Below are 21105 nucleotides of genomic sequence, written 5' to 3' on the forward strand. Positions count from 1 at the left end.
TCTGCTAGGATGAGTTTAGGCAAATGACCCATGTACATGTATAATTCTGTGACTTTTAAAAATATAGACAAAGGGGATAACAAATTGGACAATATGTATGGGACTCACAACTTAATATACAAGGAAGCCCAACAAGGGTTTTTTTTTCCCCAGAATGAGGAATACATGAGTGTAGATCAATGGATTAAAAGTATGGGATCTTAATAGTGATAATACTATTAATTATGTAAAAAAATTAATTTTGACATAGCAGTTTTTAAAAAAGAGAGCAAATTTTGCTTGACTGGTTTTGAAATTGGAGAAGTATAATTTATAAAATGAGTTTAGATGAGCCAGGTTTATGCACATGGGGATCTAGGAGGCTGAAAAGTAGTTCTGAGCCTGTACTCACTGGAGTTCAGATGAATGGGGGGTGGGGGAGGGTGATTTAATTGAAACCTGTCAAATACTGAAAGACTTAGAAAGTGTGGAAACCCCAATTGCTTCCTATTGTGGGGGAGACTAGGAGAAGAGGACACAACTTCAGTGGAAGGATAGTCCCTTAGAACAGAGAAGTTTTTTTTTAAGTCAAAAGGTGGTTAATCTTTGAAGTTCATTGTGACGGGCCACTATGAAGCACAAGTTACTGGGCATATTAAAAGTGGAGTTTGATGGGTTCTTAATTAGTAAAGACGTCAAAGTTGTAGGGAAAAGGTGGAATGGGTTTGAGAGGGATAATAAATTAGTCATTATGGAATGGCAGAACAAATTCGATAAGCCAAATGGCCTAATTCTGCTCCTATTTCAATATTTTCAATTTCAATATTTTTGGCAAGACGGGATTAAAAATTACTTGGGTTGTGCTGACTTAGCATTAAATTTTTAGACCACTCTTGGCTACACTAAGCAATGTTGATCACTGTTATCATAGAAAAATTTGGAGGTGCCGGGAGAATGTCAAAATATTGAAAACAATTACACTGTTGGCAGCACAAGGAGGAGGTTGAGCATTTTGGCATCATATCAAAAGCACCCTGTCAGCCCAAATAGTTGTCTTCACGTTAAATCAGAGGAAGCAGTATTGAAACCCATCATAACTATTCTTTTTGTACTAGTTTTTTTATAGAAAAAGCAAATAGGAATGGATGATTACACAATTGAAATGCACAGATTTCCATCTATTATCATTTTGTTTTGCAGGAAGTCAAAGAATGTAAACAATATTTCTAAATATCAGCCACAATAGAGGAAGTTGATTAAAGGAGTGGTGTGGATTCTCACTGCGGATTACGTTTCTGAAAATTTGAAGACCAATGATATTCTTGACATCCTTTTTCAGAGAGAGGCTGCGGACTCATAGCATTGAATCCTCAGGGAAATTGAAGATCTCTCCAGAACAGTTGTATGATTTTACTGCGGATGACCTCAAGGACCTTGGGGAAATAGGACGTGGAGCCTACGGTTCTGTGAACAAAATGGTCCATAACCCAAGTGAGCAGGTTATGGCAGTGAAAGTAAGCATTAAAATAGTAAATCTCAATAAACTTGACATGCTGCTGCAAGATAAATAGGAAATCCATTTATTAAAATTAGGTTTACAAGACCTAATTGGAAAACAAAGCTGCTAATGTTTCTTTCAAAACTTTTTCTTCTTAACTGCATTTTATGCATTGAGCATGAGTGTGCCGTATCTTGAGTTGCTTACAACTTTGATAAAGTAAAATCAGGCACTAAGGAACAATTTCCGTTCTATTCCCACAGTTTATTTTCAGTTTTAAGGCAATGTCCTTATTCCAATTGTGTTTTCCATCCCTGTGCAACCCGCCACCAGAGTTTTCCAAAAAAAATCTTTTGTAACCCTTCAGAAATTTGTACCAATGTGTGGGTGGAATGTTACGTTGGATATGCTTTCACAAGGAGAGGGTTGAAACTATCCTTTTGGACGTTAAACCCACCCGAATATCCACACAATCATCCCACTGGTATGAGAAGGAAAACTGCATTTAACATCGTGCAAGCTACAAATGTAGTATTAGCAGATTCCTAATTTGCTTGCCCTGGTAAGTTTAGTTGTAACTGAAGAATTTTTTTCAGTTTGACTCTAATAGGTTATGTGCATTCTTAAACTACTGATTGTAGCATCAATAGGAGTTTAGTGCCTTTTGGGCACATCATCCTAAATTACTGTATTTATGAGCTTCATTCACTCTGATACCCTGATGATTCAGTGCAGTTAAAACTAGATAATAATGCACATAAATTTGCATTTAAATAGTCTGATGTGCATTTCATACTTAACTTCAATTGAGTTTGATTTCCAAATCTTATAGTACAAGTCTCTTGATATTTCCAACATTCCCTTTTCATGAAAATATATTCAATTTATTCAGCAAACTCTATATGCTCTGTATGCATCTCAATTGGCAGTGCACCCCTTTGCCAGTTTGCATTACCAACATCCTCCCTTTCATGTGGTTTGAGATCTGTGCCTATGACATTAGGTTTTAGGGGAAGCTGCAGGCAGACTACAAACCATCAGAGCTCACTAAAGCTGATTGCCAAGAAGGCATGTATCACATGGAATTACATAAAATTTATAGCCAATCCAACCATTCTTGCCAGTGTTAAGCTGCCTTTCACTTAACTTCATTTGATCTACTTAACTGCATGTCCTTTTCCTTTGTTGGCAAAGATGAATTTAAAGGCACACCAGCTGTTTGTTTTAAGAACTTCAAATGGTAGTAAGTTTCATGTTCAAAAGATTGTTTATTTTTTGACTTTATGCATGATTTTCACCTTATGATTTTTACAATTCTTAAAGCAACAGATTTAATGAGACCAGGATGTTTTAAATTTGTTTTGGCTATTGGTCTGTTGTATGCCTTGCACAGTGTACAAACATTGATAGTTTATTGTGATCCTGGTCATTTTGTTAACATCATCTTAAGCCTGTGATTAATATGCTCCTTGTAATCCTATGACAAACTAATGCCTAAAGATACTCCTGGCAGGAGATGTTGTTTGGCACTCAACTTGCTACTTGCTATCAATTATAGTTTGCAATGCAGTCTATTCCAGTGTAGTCTAGTGTTATCTGGTGACATTATTGCAGAACTGTCCGAAAGAAAGCTAGCAGGAGACTGACCTTAGACACCAGCAGTTGAACCTGAACTTATATATCGTATGTCACCATTGTGCTTTATCTCTCTGTCAACTTAATAATTAATGTGTTTCTGTTATATTTTTTATGGATTCATTAACAGAACTTGTTTTTCCCCTATAAGCCAGCAAATATGAAAAATCATTGAAGTGTATTAATATTATTTACTATTTAAGGCATAACTTGTTCCTTACTGCTTCACTAGTAAAGCTACCCAAAAAATGTTTATAGGAGAAACAGCATTATTTCATCAGTTGAAAAATCATAAACAACTGTGCGAACAAAATACAGATTATTTTGAATAACACAAGTATATGCATTTTCCATATTATAAAATCTGCCTTAAAATGCCCAACTTTGTATATGTGGCTGAAAAAGCATACAGAACTACAAAGGAAAATAGAATCTACCCAAAAGTATAGATATTAAGTTGCAGGAGGTCATGGCAGTTTTCTTTAAAGAAAAATGGAGCATCTTCTAGCTACATAGAAATCTCTGCTGTGACATTTTTTCTAATGTTTTCTGTTCTTTGCAGCGAATTCGATCAACGGTGGATGAGAAAGAGCAGAAACAGCTTTTGATGGATTTAGATGTTGTAATGAGGAGTAGTGATTGTCCATATATTGTTCAGTTCTATGGTGCACTCTTCAGAGAGGTGAGAAAATTGAGATGAGATGTTCTCTTTGGATATTTGTGCAAATTCTTAAGGGAGAGCTTTTTCTGTAACATCAAATTGAACTGGGGTTCCAATGGGGAAATGTACACCTGTAGACACTGGAAAAGGTATAATAATATATAGTTAAATAAGCTCCTAGATTTTACAGTTGAGTCATTGTAAATGCAAATAATAGTGATCAGAACAATTTATTGCTTTGTTTCAAAATCCCACAAACACATTTTAAAGATTAAAGATCATCTTCAATTGTCATATGTACATTTAAATAATGAAACACACAATGAAATGCATAGTTTGCATCATCATTTGCGATGTGTTGGAGGACTGCCTGTAAGTGTTACCATGTTTCTGGCATCAACATAGCATGTCTACAATTTACTAACCCTAACACGTACATCTTTTTGGAATGTGGGAGGACACCATGCACCTGGAGGCAATGCACGCAGTCAGAGCATGTGCAGGCTCTTTATGGAGAGCAGCAGGAATTGAACCCTGATCTTCCAATCACTGGAGCTGTAACAGTGTTACACTACAACGGTAAAAGGGGAAGAACAGATAATGTTTTTGGTAAAATTCTGACCTATTTCTTGGATAAATCAATATTGAAATTAATTTGGACAAAATGAGGCATTCTGAAATGTTCTATCCAATGACCTGAATAAACGTCAAAAAAAGTCAAAAATATTCATGTGATTAAATTGAAGGATTATGAAGATGGTGCATTTGACAGCTGATGAAAGTAGTAGCATTACAATACACAGCAGTGGAAGACAAGATACAACCCTATTTCCAATAATGGAAAGCCTTGCATTTATCTTTAAATCCTTGTTAATATTGCAGTTCATTCTGAGAGTTATCTAATCCAGTAGAACTTTTAGAATAACCAGAACAACAACATCAGGGACTCTTTTTGAGTCCGACAGACACGTTGGATTTAATGAATATTAAAAATTGCAGATGCCAAAATCTAAAATGAAAACAAAATGCTGGGCTCTTCATCTTCTGTCCAAAAGGTTAGCTCAACTTTTGTATTTTGACAGATTCTCCTAATCTGTCAAGTGTTCCAGTGTTTCTGGTTTTTATATTGGAGTTAATATCCTAACATTTGATGTGTATAAATTGATTGGACAATCCAGCCATACCACAACTCCCCAATGGTTTATAGCCACATGTCAATGGTTGCTGACCCTGAGTTCGACAGATGGACCCTAGCATACACTTCAAGCTATTTGTAGGGAAATCACATGGCCAGCTCTTGCACAGGCTGATGTCTCATAGAATGGCACAGAAAGTGAAGGTAATGCATCTTCCCTGCTGGTTTAGGTCATACCTGCCATTCACTGCTAAAGCAGACAGACAGCTTTGGTGTTAGCTAGGTTCTGAGAGGAAGAGTGAGTTTGAACAATGTTATAAAAATTGAAGATCGGCATTTATTTAATTGTCTGGTATTTTGGGTAAATAATAAGCAAATTCATTCTCATTTCCAACATCTCATCTTGTGGTAATTGTGATTATGTATAGTAGTTATTCTTGTAATAATTAAATCCAACAATACTTTGATAAACTATTATTTCAGCCCCCACTATTGTGCTGAACCAAATAAATTAGTAATCAAATGGCCAACTAATTGTGCTTATACAATGTCCATATCTATCCATTTTCCTCAGTCATGTGTCTATCTAAACGTTTCTTAAAAGTCCTGAATGTATCTGCCTCTTATCACCATCCCTGGCACCCACCACTCTCTTGCACATCTTTTGAAATTAACCCCTCTCACTTTAAATGCATGCCCTCTGGTATTAGACATTTAAGGTGGGAGGTTATATGGGAGGCAGGGTTTGAGGGTCAGCACAACATTGTGGGCCGAAGGGCCTGTAATGGGCTGTACTATTCTATGTTCTATTTCCACCCAAGGAAAAAGATATGGTCTGTCTACTCTATGCCACTCATAATCTAATAAACCTCTATCAAATCTCCCCTGAGCCTCTGACACTCCAGAGGAAATAATCCAAGTTTGTCCAACCTCTCATTGTAGCACATACCCTCTAATCCAGGCAGCATCCTGATAAACCTCTTCTACATCTTCTCCAGAGCCTCAACATCCTTATAATGGGGTGACCAGAACTGTATGCAGCCAAACTCGAGTTTTGTAGGGCGGCAAAATACCTTCCTATCTTTTGAACTCATTGCCTTGACTCATTAAGGGCAAGTATGCCATATGCCTTCTTAACTTTTATCAATCTGCGTAAAGGTTTCGGGAGCCCCAAGATCCCTCTGTTCAACACTGTTAAGGGTCTTGCCCTTATCAGTGTACTGTCTCTACATTTGACCCACTTGAGTGCAACACTTCGCATTTGACCAGGTTAACATCCATCTGCCTTTTCTCTGCCCATACCTGCAACTTATCTATATCCTGATGTATTCTCTGCCAGCCATCTAAGCTATCCATAACACCACTAATCTTTGTATCATCTGCAAACTTATAGTCTCACTAATTTACATATTAATTCAGGTCACTTAGATACACCACAAACAGATATCCCAGTGCAGTTCCCTGTGGAATACTACTGACCACAGATCTCCAGCTAAAAAATGTCCCATCGACCACCACCGTCTTCTTTGGGAAAGCTAGCACTGAATCCAAAAGGCCAATTCACCAGGGATCCCATGCATTTTGATCTTGATGAGCCTGCCTTGAGGGACATTGTCAAACACTTTACTAAAATCCATGTGGACAACATCCACAGCACTAGTTTTATCAATCACCCCGTCACTTCATAAAAAAATCTCAACTAAGTTAGTAAGACATGACTTGCCTTGCTCAGAACCATACTGGCTCTCCCTAACTAAGCCATGATTTTCCAGATGCTCATAAATTCTCTCCAGTAATTTCCCTATCACTGATGTGAGACTCAGCAGTCAATACTCTCCAGGATTATAAGACCATAGGACATAGGAGCAGAATTAGGCCATCAAGTCTGCTCTGTCATTTAATCATGGCTGATACTTTTTTTTTCCCCTCCTCAATCCAGCCTTCTCCCTGTAACTTTTGATGCCAAGTCCAATCAAGAACCTATCAATCTCTGCCTTAAGTGCTCCCAACGACCTGGCCGTCACAGCTGCATGTGACAATAAATTCCACAAATTCACCACCCTTTGACTAAATCTTCACATCTGTTTTGAAAGAGCGCCCCTCTATTCTGAGGGGATATCCTTTCTCTGGTTCCCTTCTTGAACAATAGAACAACATTAGCTACTCGCCAGTTCTCTGGGACCTTGCCTGTGGCTAAAGGAGACAAAGATATTGCTCAAGACCCCAGCAATCCCTTCTCTTGTCTCAATAGCCAGGGGTATATCCCATCAACTTGTCCACCTTAATGCTTTTAAGAGACACAACACCACCTTCTCCTTGACTTTGAAATGCTGTAGTATATTAATAGTCTTGGCACTGTCTCTACTTCCCTAGTCACTAGTCTCCACTTCCTTGGTAAATTCTCATTAAGGACCTCATCCACATACACTTTCCTTGTTATCTTTACACTTTCTGACCTGGTGCTCTGGTTTCCATCTCACTTCCAAACTAGTTTAAACCCTCCCAAGTAGAGCCAGCAAGGCCCCCCCCCCCCCCCCGGCTAGAATATTTGTTCCCCTCCAGTTTAGCACCTCCTGTACAGGACTGCTCTGCAGGTCACCTGTTTTCCAGAAGAGGTTCAAATGACTCAGGAACCTGAAACCCTACCCCCTGAGTTCCTCACCCACTCATACATCTGTATTATTCTATTCCTGCCCTGACTATCTTAGAGGTCCTGCTGTTCAGCCTCTTTCCTAACTCCCTGTATTGTCTACACAGGACTTCTTCCCCCTTTCTATCTATGTCAGTAGTGCCAATGTGCACCATGACTTCTGTGTGGTCACCCTCCCTTGGATAATATTCCGCAGCTGCTCTGAGACATGCTGGTCTTAGCACCTGGGAGGCTTCACACCATCTTGGCATCTCTTTCTCAGCCATAGAATTTCCTGTCTGTCTCCCTAACTCTTGAGTCTCTTATCACTAACTCTGCTTGACTTTACCCTTCCCTGCTGAGCCTCAGTGCCACTGGCCTGGCTGGGCCATGTCGGAAACAGTCACAGGGCAACCCTACTTTGACTGCTTGTTCACTTACTCTGGTGATCACCTATCTATATTTGAAGACTGCAAATGACCACCTTACTAAAAGTTTCATTTGAGATTTTCAGCCTCCCAGGTGGTCTTGAGTACATTCAGCTCCAGTTCCTTGACCTAGTCAGTCAGGAACTGAAGTCGGGTACACTTCCTGCAAATGTAGTTATCAAGGACACTGTCAGGTACGCTGAAATCCGACATCTCACAGGAGGAACATTCCACCACCTTAACCATCCTGCTTACACTGAACTTGGGGCTAAGGATTTATAGACAATTTTTTTTTAAATAAAGCTTACTTGTTCTCGCTGGTGCCTTCTGTCTGAAACCTTTGAGTTTTGACATTCACCTCGCCCAAGTTATGTTTCGGTTGCCGATAGTTAGTTCACATTGCTTCCATATTTGTTTTTTTTTGAGCTAGTTGATGATTATATTCTGAAGATATGTAAATTAGCTGAAGACAAATTGCATTATCATAAGATGCTGTTTGTGCTGTGGTTTCTTTTTAAAGACAATGTTATAACATTGTAATAATACATACCCTATCTTGTGCAAATGTGAAGGTGTGCATTTTAACTCAGTCAGTACCCAAACCCAAAAAAAAAACAGTTTCTGTGCAAAATGGTCAATTTTCAGAAGATCAAATCTGATTATTAACTTTCTTTTCAGGGTGATTGTTGGATATGTATGGAGCTCATGTCTACCTCATTTGACAAATTCTACAAATATGTATATGGTGCATTAGATGATGTTATCCCAGAGGAAATTTTAGGCAAAATCACATTAGCTGTAAGTAACTTGGTGTTTAGTTTTAAAGAAGTTATGTATAATTGCTGCAATTATTGTTCCATGATGGAATACAAAACTTCATCAGCTAGTAAATATATTTATTTATTCCTGATTGGATGTCAGCCTGCGCCTTAGTTTGCCAGAAATCAGTTTGCTTCCTTCCCTGTACAGGAATTTAAGGAAAAAATATCTATATTTAACTGTTAAAATAGCAGTTTGCATTTAGCATTTTTAGCAGCAAACTGCTTCATGGGGTATGATTTTAATAAAAATTTTAAAAAATACTGTCAAGTTAACAAGTGATTAAAATATCTTCTCTTTGGTTTTTGAGGAGTCTCTTGAAGAGGGGGAAAAAGATAGAAAGTGGAACTAGGATCAAAAATTCTGAGTTATTGGAGTAATTAAATCATGGGTATGAGGGAGCCCAGAACCAGAACAGTGCAGAAATCCCAAAGGATTTTACAGTTCGTTCTAGCTAGCTGTTGCAGATACTTTATCAGCTAGATAGCATAAGCAACCGTTGAAGTTTTTTCAGACAACTTGGGTAATGACAGAAATACAAATTGCTTATTTTGATATTGGTGCCTTTGTTGAGAGCTGATAAAAAGGAAATGTAATCTCTTGTAATGTGGGATATTTGTTAATAATGACTGATAAATGTTAATATTTCCCAACAGTCTTTCACAATCATTTGCTTTCTTCTGATATTCATTTTGTTTCTTTCAGACTGTGAAAGCACTTAACTATTTAAAAGAAAACTTGAAAATAATTCACCGAGGTAAGTGTTTAGGTCATATCTTAAAAAGAAGCATAGCATTACTAAGGCATCAGTTGTTGTGGAGGACAGTGATGCAGCTACTAGAGCTGCTACCTCAGAGCACCGGACATCCTCGTCCAATCCTGACTTTGCTTGTTTTCTGTGAGGAGCCTAGACATTCTCCCTGTTACTTTGTGGTTTCCTCCAGGTGCTCTGGTTTACTCCCCAAGCTAAAGATATGTAGGTCACTAAGTGAATGGCCAATGAAAATTGCACCTAGTATGTAGGTGGGAAGTGGAATCTGGGGTTGTTTGATTGATAGAATGTAGGAAAAATGGCACTGTAGGATTATGTAAATAAGTACTTGATGGTTGCGTTGCTCCAGATGAGGCCTCACCTGAAGCCTTTATACTTGCAGAAGGATTTCTTCATTTCGGTATTCCAACATGCAATTGACTTTCCCATTTACTTGTTTTACCTCCATGTTAGCTTCCTGTCTTTCTTAAAGCTGTGCCCCCATTAATTACTATTTAAAGTTTATTATTCTTTTCCTACCATAATGATTAACCTTGCATTTTTCCACTTCATGCATATGTTAGTCTCTTGACTCACTCAATCTTCTTTGTTCCTTTACCAGTGGAGTAGTTGGTGCCTGAGCTCCTCAGTATTAAAACATAAAACTAAAAATGTACCTGTTACTGGCTTCTGCCTTTTAACCAGTCTTCTATCTTTGTATGTGTCTTCATCACTCTAAGCCTGTTTTAATTAAGTTATTTTATGTCACCTTGTCAGATGTTTACTGATCAATTATATTTGATGTACTCCCTTATCAGCTTGATTAGTTATAAATCTCAGTGTTGTCTGTAGCTACTGCCCTTACATAAAAGTGTATTGATTCTGCCTATTTGTGTAATTTTCAAAGTGCCCTGTCATCATTACCTTAATGGCTTCCAGTACCTTCCCAGCAGTCAGTGTCAGGCTTGAATTTGTTTTCTTGCAAATCACTCATCATTCCAGAATCTAGAGAACTTAGATCTATTTAAATTCATGTGTTATCTGCAAGCACTACATTACATCTAGGATATTGGACATTCATTCAAAGAGATTCACCAACCTTTAGTTCTTGAATGATTCAGACTGTTGAGGAAGGTATTTTGATTGAAGTTTTTGGTGAAAATATTAAAATTTCTCCAAAAATTAGCTTTAAGGAACAAAACTGTTTTTAAAATGTTGATTTAGAGCTGAGTGGTATTGAAGGTTCTGGGCCAAATCTGCCATTTTCAATGTGGTTAGACTGAGTATTCTGAAACATTCCTGCTCACATGCTAATTGTGGAATGATGCCAGTCATGTGGGAGTCCTAATTAAGTCTCTTTCAACCGCCCTGGAGGAACTCTACTTAGAATGCTACAATTGCCAAAATAATTTTGTTTTGGAAATGCTTTTTATAAACAAGTGATGAATGTACTGAGAGTATGGAAATCATAGAAATGTAAATGAACTAGGTTATAGAATATGGTGCCACAACAGTGTGCAGGTTGAAAACAAATAGTGTATAGAAAATTATTACAAGGGAAGATGGAGTATAAGCATAGTGAACTCATCTAAGTCTTTGAATTTGAACCTAGAGTAGTGAGTGAAGTTTTGATCTTGAATTCTGTCAAAGGCACAACATTGATCCACTAGGTTGAGTCTTAGTACAAAATACTAAGCAGTACCAACACCAAGTTGTTGGTAGGAAAATGATCATGTACACTGAATTCATCCAAGGGTAAGATATCATGGAGACAAGGAATTTTAAGAGAAAATAACAGATTAGTTTCTGAGGTGATACATGATGAAGAATACAGAGAAAGGAAACATGCTGTCTATGGGGTCAATTAGCACTGAAGTGAGATCTTTTTCGTTTAGAGGATTCAGAATCTCTGGAATTCTAATGCAGGCTGTCGATATTTTGTTTGTAGATATTTTGTCTGTCGATATTTTGTTAACCTTCAAGGTTAAGACCGATCCATGTTTTGGTACAGTGAAAATGAGGGATCTGTCAGTTGGATAGGAAAGTGACGTAACGTGCAGGATTAGCTTTGGTCTTGTTGAATAGATGAGGTGGGTTGGGGCTATGTGATCTACTCTTAAATTATATTTTGTATATTCATTAATAGTACTGCTCTGTTCTGTTTTGCACCTTGGATTTATAACAAATTATTAAATGGACTAAAAGGGAGAACAAGGTTATTTTGCCTAAGAGCAGACTATTTAACACTACATGAATTGAAAATGGCCAGTAGGTATGAAATTAGTAAATTTAACATAGTTTCACTGACTAGTTGCCTCGGTATTGCTGTTATAAGCAGTATTAACTATTCATTGGTGTATGTACGCTTTGCAGTTATTTGATTCTTATCTATTTCTAACAAGTGTCTTTCCTGCAATATTATTAGACAGTAATATTATTGCAATGTACTAACAAAATGTTTGTTTTACAGATATCAAGCCTTCCAATATTCTTATGGACAGAAATGGCAATATTAAACTCTGTGATTTTGGTATTAGTGGACAGCTAGTAGATTCTATTGCCAAAACAAGGGATGCAGGATGCCGACCATACATGGCAGTAAGCCAAAATATTGTTTCTTGATATTCCTAATCAATAGAGCCTTTTATTGATAATTTGAGCTAAATGTATTTTTGTTTTTAAACATCACAAGGCCCATTTCTGAGAGAATTAGGTTCTTCCTCTCAGAATTGAATTACTTTAGAAGCAGTGAGGCAAGGAGAAGATATAATCTGAGTAAACAATTAACAGTGCAGTCACTTGCTCCTCATAACCAAAAATCTTCAGCCCCAGAAATATCCTTATAATTTTCTATGCTCCCTCGAGTACTGTCATTCTTGTGTAATGACAAGATCTTTACACCCTAGTAATAGCCTAGATTTTGGTATGATTGCTGACCTTGAACTGATCCAGAAAAAGGCAATTATTCCATTGCCTCCTTATCCATATTTTCTACTTTTCCTGTATTGGCCCTGGTTCCACCTATCAACCTGTATTGCATCTGGTTTCACCTAGTCTCTATCCCGCCCCTCCCTTGTATATTGGCAATCTTTCTTCTTTCTTCTCAGTTCTGATGCATGTGGTCTCAAACCCAAAACATCAGTTTGCAGTTGTGTCTCCTTAGATGCTGCTTAAACCTGCTGAGTTTTACTAGCAAACACGAGGAAATCTGCAGATGCTGGAAGTTCAAGCAACACACGCAAAATGCTGGTGGAACGCAGCAGGCCAGGCAGCGTCTATAGGGAGAAGCACTGTCAATGTATTGGGCCGAGACCCTTCGTCAGGACTAACTGAAAGGAAAGATAGTAAGAGATTTGAAAGTAAGGGGGGAGAGGGAAATGCAAAATGATAGAAGACAGGAGGGGGTGGGATGAAGCTAAGAGCTGGAAAAGTGATTGACAAAAGGGATACAGAGCTGAAGAAGGGAAAGGATCATGGGATGGGAGGCCTAGGGAGAAAGAAAGAGGGAGGGGAGCACCAGAGGGAGATGGAGAACAGGAAGAGTGATGGGCAGAAAGAGAAAAAAAAGGAGGGGGGGAAAATAAAAATATCAGGGATGGGGTAAGAAGGGCAGGAGGGGCATTAATGGAAGTTAGAGAAGTCAATGTTCATGCCATCAGGTTGGAGGCTACCCAGCCAGTATATAAGGTGTTGTTCCTCCAATCTGAGTGTGGCTTCATCTTGACCGTAGTTTTACTAGCATTCTGTTTGTATTATGCAACTAGGTATTTTTTGGGAGGGGATATGGATGGATGATGGACAGAATAAATCAGGTAGAGAAGGCAAGAGGGAAGTGCACATGTTAGTAACTGGAATTTCATTTGAATCCATGTTGCTTTTTTTGCCCATCTAAGGGCCTACTTGATATTTTTTTGTTATAATTTATAACTTTGTATATCACTGATCTTCCTCTTTGCCATAGTCTGCACTGTTCTTCACCATGACCTACACCAATGAGTCCAGATACTTGATATATACCTGGAAACCGAATGCTTAATTGTACAACCCCTCTATAGATTCTGAGATGTACTTGAGTGATGGGTGCAGAGAAAGGAAACATGGTCTCAATAAAGGGTTATCTACTTACAAATGAGTGAGAAATGTTTTCATTTAGAAGATTAGAATTCTAAAGTAGGCTGTGGATATTTATTGCAACACACACAAAATGCTGGAGGAACTCAGCTAGTCAGGCAGTAGCCATAAAAATGAATAAACAGTTGACATTTTGAGCCAAGGCCCTTATTCAGGACTAGAAAGGAAGGGGGGAAGACCCCAGAATGAAAAGGTGTGGGGAAGGGGCGAGGATAGCTAGTAGGTGATAGGTGAAGCCAGGTGGATAGGTAAGGTAAAGACTGGATAGGAAGGAATCTGATAGTAGAAGAGTGGACCAGAAGAGAGAGGGAAAGAGGAGGGGACCCAGGAGAGGTGGCAGACAGGTGAGAAGAGGTAAGGGACCACAGTGGGAAAGAGAAGAAAAGGGGAGGGGGGAGGAATTTTTTACTGGAAGGAGAAATCAATATTCACGCCGTCAGGTTGGAGGCTACCCAGAGGTATTTCTCCTTCATGCTGAGGGTGGCCTCATCATGGCACGAAAGGAGGCCGTGGACCGACATGTCAGAATGGGAATTGAAATTAAAATGTTTGGCAACCAGAAGTTCTGCTTTTGGTGGATGGAGCAGAGGTTTTTGACAAAGCTATCCCCCCATTTTATGATGGGTCTCACCAATGTAAAGGAGGCTGCATTAGGAACACTGGACACAATAGATGACACCAGCAGATTTGTAGGTGAAGTGTTGCTTCATCTACTAAGTCAGTTTGGGTCCCTGAATTGAGGTGGCAGAAGACGTAAATGAGCTGGTGCGGCATTTTGGCCCAGGAGGGAGATTAATGGGGAGGGATGAATGGACAAAGGAATCAGAGGAATTGACCCCTGCAGAAAATGGAGAATGGGGGAGGTAAAGATACACATGACAGTCAGATCCCTTTAGAGATGGTGGATGTTGTGGAAAATGTGTTGGATTCATTGGCTCATGGGGTGGTAGGTAAAGACAAGAAGAACTCTTGTCAGTATTAAGGTTGCAGGGAGATGGGATGAGTGTGGATATTTGGGAAATAGAGGAGATGCAGGTGAGGACAGCATCAATGGTGGAGGAACGGAAACCCCATTCTTTGAAGGAGGAAATCTCTGATGTCTCAGAAAGGAAAGCCACATTCTGAGAACAGATGTGATGGAGATGAAGGAACTGAGAAAAGGGAATAACATTTTTACAGGAAATGGGGTGAGAAGAGGTATAGTCAAAAATAACTGGAAATCAGTACGTTTACAAAAGATGGCGGTTATCAGTTTCCCTCTGGAGATGGAGACAGATCGAGAAAGGGGAAGGAGGTGTCAGAAATGGACCAAGTGAATTTAAGGGCTGAGTGGAAGTTGGAGGCAAAGTTGATGAAATCAAGCTAAGCATGGGTTAATTATGGAGTACTGTATATTTGACTGATCCTTTGTAATGATTAGGAGCAGTGTTTCCCACTCTTGTTTTCCCTGTTTAGATAATCACAAACAAAGATTATCCTGGTCTCTATTCAAGATTGTTTAATGTCAATTCCAGAACACAAATGTAAAAGGGAACCAAATAAATGTTATTCTGGATCCGATGCAGCATTACACAAATGCAATAATAAGAAATGCAAATACATAAGATAGCTTATATACATATATTTTATGTCCATAAAGTGATGCTAGGCACAGGAATGTTTGGCTATAAGGTGATTGACAGGAAATAATGAAGTAGTGGTGGTTGAGAGTATGGAGGGGTGTGTTAATGGGTGGAGCTTTTGATCAACTTTACTGCTTTTGGTAAAGTTGCTGTTTTGAGACTGCTGGTCCTGGCATGCATGCTATGCAGAATGGGATGGAGTGGGATGAACAGTCCATGAGCAGAGTGGGTGGAATCCCTCTTAAGTTGCTGGCTGTTTTCCTGCACTTTTCTCTATATATGTCCTTGATGGTGGGTAGAATGGTACCAGTGATGATTTGAACAGTTTTGTCTACCTTTTGTAGGGCCTTCCCCTCCACCACAGTGCAATTTCTGTAGAATGACGTGAGTATAGATGTGCATAGTCTCTCGCGCTTTTCAGCCTCCTCAAAATGTAGGGGTGTTGGTGAGCTTTCCTGATTATGTAGAATGTCTTCTGGAACCATGAGAGTTTGTGCAAGATGTGCACTCCCAGGAGTTTGAAACTGCTCAGTTTCCACTGCTGTGCTGCTGATGTAAAGAATTGTGTGAGTTCTGAAGACTATAACCATCTCCTTTGTTTTGTTTAACATTGAGGAAGAGGTTATTTGCCTGGCACCAGGGCCTCGAGCTCTTCCGTGTCCTCTCTGTAGGCTGCTTCATTGTTGTCAGTATTGAGCCCCGGCACTGTCATGTGATAGGTAAGCTTGACAGTGTGAGCAGAGTGTACAGCAGTGGGCTCAGCACACAACCCTGTGTAGGGATAAACTCCACAAGTTTCCAGAATAATTTATAAATTGCAATTTCTACTAAAATTGAATGTCACAAATGGTTGTATTTTATCATTGTTTTAACTGTAATAACACAATGTAAGAACATTGTTGTACACTCCCAACTGGTGTGAAAAAAAGATCTTGGGCATGATCATATCCATTCTTGTTAAAATACTAAGTACAAAATCAAAATGTTGAATGATTTTGACATTAGCATCGTGTGTGGTTTGAATACCGTGGCATGTTCTCTCATTGCTGCTTGCCTTTTAGCAGTGAGAGTATTCCATGGGGAAGGTACTTGAAACTCTGTTCCCACCATTTCAGGAGGAGCATGCTTAATGTTGTCTACAAAGTTGAATCAATAAATAATGAGTTCAGTTACAACTATGAATTTAATAATTGCTATTTAAGCAGGATGTTAAATGCAAAAGTTTGTGCCACAAAAGATATTGATAGAGTAGTGAAATGCAGATTTTTTTGCTACAGTAAACAAGGGTTGTGAGTACTTCTGCATATAATAACTTAAATCAAAAAAAACTCTGAAACATTCTGTTAAAAAGCAGTTGAGGAAATTGGAAGTTTTGTTGACTGAACTTGCCCAAGCATTTTGTTTTGATGAGATTCAGATTCTGTCTGTTTTTAAAATAGTTGTGTTTTATCAGCCCTTCATTAATTTATTATCTAAATGGACGGAGGCTGCAAATGAATGAAGTTCAGAGGGTTTTCTAGGTGTTCCTAGTGCTTGAGTCCCAAAATTATGAAGGCAAATGGTATGTTGGGCTCTATCTAAGAAAGGGAAGATTTTATTGCATTTGTACAGAGTATTTATCAGACCACTCCTAAAATACTGTGCAGAGTGAGGTTCCCTTGCACAGATAACAAGGATATGGTACAATTACAAGCAGTTCTAGGAAGATTCACCGGACTAATTCTGTCAAGAAAAGCTAGGTAATTTGGTCTGCAGTCTGGGAGTTTAAATGAATGAGGAATGACCTTATTGATGGAGCCTGAAGCTGTAAATATTGTGATGTTTTTATTAGTGAGGGAGTCACAAGCAAGGGAACATAACTGCACAATCAGAAGCTGGTTATACAATAGAATTGCTTCAAAATTGCTTCTTAGGCTGATAAGTCTCTAGAATTCCTGCTGAAGATAGTTGCCCTTAATACTGCTCTTCAAGGAAATGTTAATTCATTGAGATTTATGCTGTTGATTTCTTAATTTGCTGAAATTCCGTGTGGCTGTGTACATTGTTAAATGGTAATTTTCTTTGAAGTGCTTTTACTACTTTAAATGGTTTGAATGTTAGAAAGTTTTGCGTTTAAATTTGCTATCTTAAAATTGAAGAATTAACTAGCTGCACTGTTAATATTTTTCATACTCAGAGGATTTGGGCCTTCTTCCCCATGTTGATGAAATCAGAGCATTTTGTGGCTTCAAGTACAGTATTATTGTGTTCAGACATAGTGATAATGTCATATTTTGAATGGAATGTACTAAATTTGTAATCAGGCAGCTAATCTGGAGTATTTGTAGCTATTTAAAAATTGTCTTGATGATCTCATGAAGAAATCGTTTGTATTGTAAATAGTATTATTAAAGCATGCAGACTATGACTTGGTTCAATGGCTGACCCTTGGTTTCCAATCTAAATTTGGTAACCTTTTGGAGGTCATTCTTGGTTTTGCATTTGTGCCGAATGAATAAGTGACTTAAGTGTTCATTATGCAGCTTTCCCGATCCAAGTGAGCTCAGAAAAAAGGCATGTGTCCCTTATAATGTGCTACTTCCTGTTTGACACTAAATATCTATCCTGGATTATGCTTTGTTTAAAATTTCTACCAATGTGAGGAAATAAATTTTGCATGTGAAATTGACACTTTTTATCGTTCTTTGAGTTTTAGGCAAATATAATCAAACATAATTCTTTTAATATTTCAACCTAAGCTGACTGGCATATGTTAATTTATTTTTCTACATGTAATAAGCATGATAATTGTGTTATTTTCATTTTGTTGGAAGAATTATTATTTGCTGAGGCTAAATTGGCTTTGTATTTACTAAGTGTAGACATGACCTAAGCTTTGGAACTAAGTACTTTATAGTGGGCTCAGTACCAACTGATGTAATGTTCTATGTTTAGGCAGTAGAAGCCCTAAACTGAGATGACATCATTCGCTCTATTCAACTTCTGAATGAGTGAACAGAGATTTTTTTTTCATCTTGAACTACTCAAGTATTGAGGTGACATCATTGGCATCTCTTTGATAAAGTAGCTTTTGCTCAGAGCATTAAAATTTCAGGAATTGCTGTGTACTATGATGATGTCAGCAAGGTGGATTAGAGCCATGCTGCCTACATTTGCTATGGAAAAGTCATGCAAAATTGGCTGTTAGTAAGCTTAATTTCTGAAAATATTGTTTGTTCAGAAATGAATAGTTTTATTTGAATATTTTGTGATCATGTGAAATGTATTCAGCAGTAACATAGATTTGAACTACACATTTTATAAAGCTATCAGCTGCAAGCTTGCAGACTTTACAAGGTGGGCGTGGAATAGAAGCACTGACTACTTGAAATGCCTAACATTTTAGATTGTATGGTAAAACTCTTGATAATACACGATCTGACCAAACACAGTTCCTGATGGTTCAGTATCTCGTTCAAGGGAAATGTTGGTAGGGTTCATTTTTGATCCATGGGGGCCCCTGGCCCCTTGATCCATTCCCCTTCCATTTACTGAGTTCCAAATTTCCATGTATACTTCTGACACATAGGGCCCCACCTCCTATACTCCCTTTAAACTTACCAAGTTCACCGAGAAATTTGTTACAGCACTATGTAACCTATAAAGCAAGTGAATTAAAACAGTAAGAGAATAACATTCAATAGTCAGTCCCCTAGTGAGCCAATTCTTACGGAATTTTCCTTTTTCTGGAGAGAAAGATGCAGTTAAGAGTTAATGATTGAAGTCCACAATCTTCAGTCAGTAGTTAAAGTGAGTAAATATTTTAAGCTTTCAGATAATTGCAGTTATTTATGGAAGTAATTTCAGGTTGCTTATAGAAAATGTGGGTGTTAAGTGCTACATTTTCAAAACTTGCTTTGGCCGTATTTTGAAGATAGCTTTGTATCCTGGATTTAGGCAACTTACTCTTTCTTTCCTTAACATTGGTACTGTTATTTTCCTTGAACTCTGCAAGTACAATTTTGCTTAGTGATAATTGTGAGGATGTGTACAGAAATGATTCCTGTTTCCATGCTGTACAGTAGTAGTTGGTCTGAGTGGCATCACAAGATTAAGAGCCTGATAAATTTCACAATCATTTGAAGGTGAGTGGGCTTGAGACTTTTGTGGAGGTGGGGAAACAGCAATACTTGGGCTTGGAAGGGAATTCTAAAATGTAGCAGAATACTGAACAATGTCTATTGTTGAAATGATGAAAACAATAGGCAGAATTTAAAGAAGAGATTGAGTGGTGCTGGTCATTAGGCTTGCCTTAACTGTATTGCTACTGCAAAGCAACAAATTTCATGACTTGCACCAGTGATAATGTAATTATTACAGCAAGGTTTGGTCATACTGAAAAATTAGATATGAAAATTTTAGTCATTTGAGAATAGATGGCATTGTATTATAATATAATATTGTGAACAAAATATACGTTGCAATTAATGTATTAGAAGTTTGCAGAGTAAGTTTAGTTGAAGTGGAGATTTGGTGCTGGTTTGATGAAGAAGGATTGCGTTGACGAGATGGAAGTTGATGGTTTTGGTGATGAGCCAGATAATGGATTCAGAATGAGGAGGATCCTGCATAGTGTCTAACCCAGTCCCTAACATTGAAAGAGTGATGGTTTAAAGTGTCCAAAGAGGTGAATCAGAAAGTGAAGATGCAAGGGACTGTAGGTGCTGGAATCTGTTCCAACACAGTGTTCTCAGAAAATCCAGCAGGTCAAACGGAATCCATGGAGAGAAGTGGATGGTTGACATTTTAGGTCGAAACCCTTCATGTGGACTGGAAAGAAAGAGTATACATAGCCAGATTGGTAGCCATAGTGAAACGTTGACTGTTTATTTCCCTCCATAGATGCTGTCTGACCTACTGAGTTCCTACAGTGCTTTGTGTTGGAACAACAAGAGAAACTGTTTAGTATTTCTAGTTTTTCTCTTTCAGTATCAGAATATGGTTTAATATCACTGGCATGTGTTGTGAAATTTGCTAACCTAGTGGCAGCAGTAAAATGCAATGCATGATAATATAGAAAAAATAAGTAAAGCAATCACAGTATATTAAATAGTTAAAGAAAAGAGAAACAATTTATATAAAGAAAGTAGGGAGGTAGAGTTGACGGGTTCAATGTCCATTTAGGAATCGGATGGCAGAGGGAAAGAAGCTATTCTTGAATCGCTGAGCGCCTTAAATCTTGACAACCAGAAACTTAAAATTGGTCACTTTCTCCACTTCAGATCCCTCAATGAGGGTTGGATTGTGTTCCCTTGGCTTCCCTTCCTGAAGTCCACAATCGGCTCTTTGGTCTTGCTGACGTTGAGTCCAAGGTTGTTGCTGCAACATCACTCATCCAGCTGGTATATCTTGCTCCTGTACTCCTTCTCATCTCTAACTGAATTCCCCGCCAACAATGGTTGTATCAGCAAATTTATAAAGGCATTTAAACTATACCTAGCCATACAGTTGTGGTATAGAGAGAACAAAGCAGTGGGCTAAGCACATTTCCCTGAAGTACATCAGTGTTGACAGTCAGTGAGGAGGAGATATTATTACCAATCCGCACAGATCGTCATCTTCCGGTTAGGAAGATGAGGATCCAATTGCAGAGGGAGTTACCAAGGCTCAGGTTCTGTAAATTATCGATCAGAGCTGTGGGAATGATGGTATATTTATATGTTAATAGCTTTAACTTTATTGACATAATTGTAAAATAGTAGTTTGTCTTATCCCTTAATAACTTAAGTTCCTTGGTGCAACTCTTGGCATTCTCTTTTGTCATGCCCTCCTTCACTT

General features: G+C 38.3%; 1 protein-coding gene across 9 annotated transcripts in view; it reads left to right on the forward strand.

The window, feature by feature from the left end:
* Positions 1–21105, forward strand: part of map2k4a (mitogen-activated protein kinase kinase 4a) — a 151625-nt gene that overhangs the window by 100695 nt on the left and 29825 nt on the right. For all 9 annotated transcript variants that reach the window (XM_059948797.1, XM_059948798.1, XM_059948803.1 and 6 more), the window contains 5 exons: positions 1319–1493; positions 3675–3794; positions 8644–8763; positions 9490–9541; positions 12006–12133. In XM_059948797.1, coding sequence (XP_059804780.1) covers positions 1319–1493; positions 3675–3794; positions 8644–8763; positions 9490–9541; positions 12006–12133 — 595 coding nt within the window. The remainder of the gene's footprint in view (positions 1–1318; positions 1494–3674; positions 3795–8643; positions 8764–9489; positions 9542–12005; positions 12134–21105) is intronic.

This window comes from Hypanus sabinus, chromosome 23 (assembly GCF_030144855.1).
Source record: "Hypanus sabinus isolate sHypSab1 chromosome 23, sHypSab1.hap1, whole genome shotgun sequence".
NCBI lineage: Eukaryota > Metazoa > Chordata > Chondrichthyes > Myliobatiformes > Dasyatidae > Hypanus > Hypanus sabinus.